The 3,345-nt window shown below is 26.9% G+C and overlaps 1 protein-coding gene across 1 annotated transcript in view; it reads left to right on the forward strand.

Annotated features, from left to right (window-relative positions):
* LOC105623819 (lipase 3-like) overlaps positions 1 to 3,199 on the forward strand; it is a 15,526-nt gene extending 12,327 nt beyond the window's left edge. Inside the window, exons 7-8 of the mRNA XM_012205195.1 lie at positions 2,645 to 2,787; positions 3,032 to 3,199. Of these exons, the coding sequence (XP_012060585.1) occupies positions 2,645 to 2,787; positions 3,032 to 3,199 (311 nt within the window). The remainder of the gene's footprint in view (positions 1 to 2,644; positions 2,788 to 3,031) is intronic.
* The last annotated feature ends 146 nt before the right edge of the window (positions 3,200 to 3,345 follow it).

Consider the following 3,345-nt stretch of genomic DNA (forward strand, 5'->3'; position numbering starts at 1 on the left):
ACATACCATAGTAAGAAAATATAAAATTATATAAATGTTGTATGATACAAATATTATATTGTAAAAATATTTTAATTGACGACGATGCTTGTTTTCCTGCTAGATCATTTGCGTTTTAGTACCCAGCAAACGAGAATGGATTGAAATGAATTGAAATGGATTTAGATCTTCAAAAATATTGATTCACGGATGTTAAAATAAATGCTTTTCATGCATTTTTATTCATTTATAAGAATTGCATGAAACATATCTCTGCCTTTCAATCTAAAAATAATATTAGTTTTTTCTGTGCACTATACATACATTGTGAGTACTGTTCAATTCAAAATTTTGAATAGAAAATGCATTTTTTAATCCAATTGCATCCAATTGAATCCAAAAAAGTATTCGCTATTTAAAATACGCATTCGGATAGAAAAAAATTTCAATCCATTTTAATTCATTCTCGTTTATTGGATAAATTATTAGAATTGCACCACACAGAAAGCAGATTTTCTACCCAACAAACGAAAATGGATTGAAATAGATTAAAATGGATTCAGATTTTCAGAAATACGGATTCATGAATGTTAAAATGAATCCTATTCAATCCTGAATGCATTTTTATTTATTTATAGCATAAAGTATATCTTAATGCCTTTCAATCCAAAAATAATAGTAACATTTTCTGTGCATCATGAATACTCATTTCAGAAATGGTGAATAGAAAATACGGTTTTTTTTTAATTCAGTTAAATTCAAAAATAATATCAGCAATTTCTGTGCCACGTGAATACTGCTCAATTCAATATTCTGAATATGAAATGCAGTTTTTCAATCTAATTGAATAAAAAAAGTTTTATTAAAAATGGACCATAAATACTACTTAAATTATTTAAAATTATAAGTAGAAAATTTTTTATTTTAATTTAACTAAGTTCAAAAAAATTGTAAGAATAATTGAGAATATGTTCATTTGTTTCCTTTTGATTAGAAGTAAAATGAATGGCTAATGTGGAGACTCGCAAGTCGAACACAGCTCGAATATTAGATTAATCATGGCGCGCCAAGCGAGATTATTTAACACTTATCCAATGTTGTCTCATAATAATGTAAATTGTTTATACTTTATTATATCTGTTGATGACATTTTTATTATACAATTTCGTTACTAGTTTAGCTGGTTGTAATTAAAGTAGAGAGAATGAATAACACATTTACCAATTGAAGAAGTGTAACGGGTAACGTAGAAGATTCATAATCCAGAGTTTGAATCTCTAAGATGCGCTTTTTAATACCGATTTGAAGTAGTTTCTTTCAGGTATAATTATTGTAAATAATTGTCTTAGGAATAAAATTTGTAATCCTTGAAGACGAATGTTTTTTTTTTTCGAATATTAAACTTTCGAATATTAAAGTGTCAGCTCGGATTCAATCCATTTCAATCCATTCAATCCATTTTCCATGGATTTAAAGTACACATTAAAAAAATTTTAATTCATTTTAATCCATTCTCGTAGCTAAAACGAAAGCAATCCAGAAATTATACATATCACTCGCAGTATTTAAGCGAAACTAACGAAATTGGAGTGTTGCAGGTATGTGTGTATATGTGTGTGTGTATATATACGTAAATATTACGCGCGCGTGTGTGTGGGTGTGTGTGTGTGTGTGTGTGTGTGTATGTATTTCAGATTTCAGTTAATGGTTCACCTCTCATTGCATTGTTATTATTTTCGGTTTTATTGCTGATAGGCTTTGTAATAGCAATTGTAATAATAATAAATAATAATATATATATATAATAATATATAATAATTGTAATAATAATAGCTCACGTCTAATCATTTGCAAACTCTATCTATCCCAGCAAACAAGAACGGATTAAAATGGATTGAAATTTTTTTTCTATGCGTATTTTAAATAGCGAATATTTTTTTTGGATTTAATTGGATTCAATTGGATTCAATTAAATTCAATTGAATGCAATTGAAAAACTGCATTTCTTATTCAAAATTTTGAATTGAACAATATTCACAATTGTGTTTGTGGGCAGAAAAAGCTAATATTATTTTTAGATTGAAAGGTATAGAGATATGCTCCATGCAATTCCTATAAATGAATAAAAATGCATTCAAGATTGAAAAGTATTCATTTTAACATTCATGAATCAATATTTCTGAAAATCTGAATCTATTTCAATTCATTTCAATCCATTCTCGTTTGCTGGATAGATTATCTTTAATAGTATCTCGTCGGTGATAATGCTAATATCGGCAATGCTGTAACTTTCAAGTCTTATATATAACTCGCAAAGTATTTAATGAAAAAAATATTTTATTGTAATGTTTTGAAAAGATCTCAAGAAGCTAAGAATATGCAATGAAATGAGGATTCCATTTAAAAAATTCAAAATGAGCTTGCCCTGACCTTGACAACGCGAACTAAGGTCAAACCAATAATACCATCTTATGTTCTCCTTGAAGTCATAAAATTTTTATCTGAAACACTTCGATTAAACATTTCTGAGATATTTGAGTGGATCTTTTAAAATGGGACACTCTATATATACATATACATTTAATCCTCTTTTTACAAATGTATTTTGAATACATATGCAGATACATATTTTTACGATTATATTTTATGATATCGATTGTTACAGATGATTTTCGAAGCTATGATTATGGAACAGCTGAAAATTATAAACGGTATAAACAGAAAACACCTCCAAGGTATGATCTCGAAAAGATTACTGCTCCGATGATTTTATTTTACGCGGCAAACGATATGGTTGTCACAAAACAGGTAAAAATTTAGTTTTTAATCGTTTAATTTTTATTCATAAAATGGTAAAATTTTTTATATGAATATAACGAAATGATCATCAATAATTGTTAACAATATAAAGAATCTAATTGAATGTAAAATAAAAGGAACATAAGTAAAAAGGAAAACAGTTGATTTATATAGATAATTTATTTTCTGTTTTTAATATGTTTAAATTATCTCATTATTAATACTGTTCTTTCATTACATTTTTGATTTTCAGAATGTGTTTGAACTTAACAAACGCTTACCAAATGTTTTTCTAATCGAAAAAGTCCCATATGAATTCTTTAATCATGCAGATTACATATGGGCAATCAATGGAAAAACTCTTTTATACGATCGTATATTAGAATTAATACAGAAATTTTATACTAAAGTATATCCATAAAATGAATTTAATTAACGAATGTAAATTAAGTGGAGAAAAATTCTAATTTCTCTTCTATATAATTTGAAATACTGATAAACGAAGAAAATTGCTAGAAAAATTTGTGTGTGTGTGTGTGTGTGTGTGTGTGTGTGTGTGTGTGTGTA

This window comes from Atta cephalotes (assembly GCF_000143395.1).
Source record: "Atta cephalotes unplaced genomic scaffold scaffold00064, whole genome shotgun sequence".
Classification (NCBI taxonomy): Eukaryota; Metazoa; Arthropoda; class Insecta; order Hymenoptera; family Formicidae; genus Atta; species Atta cephalotes.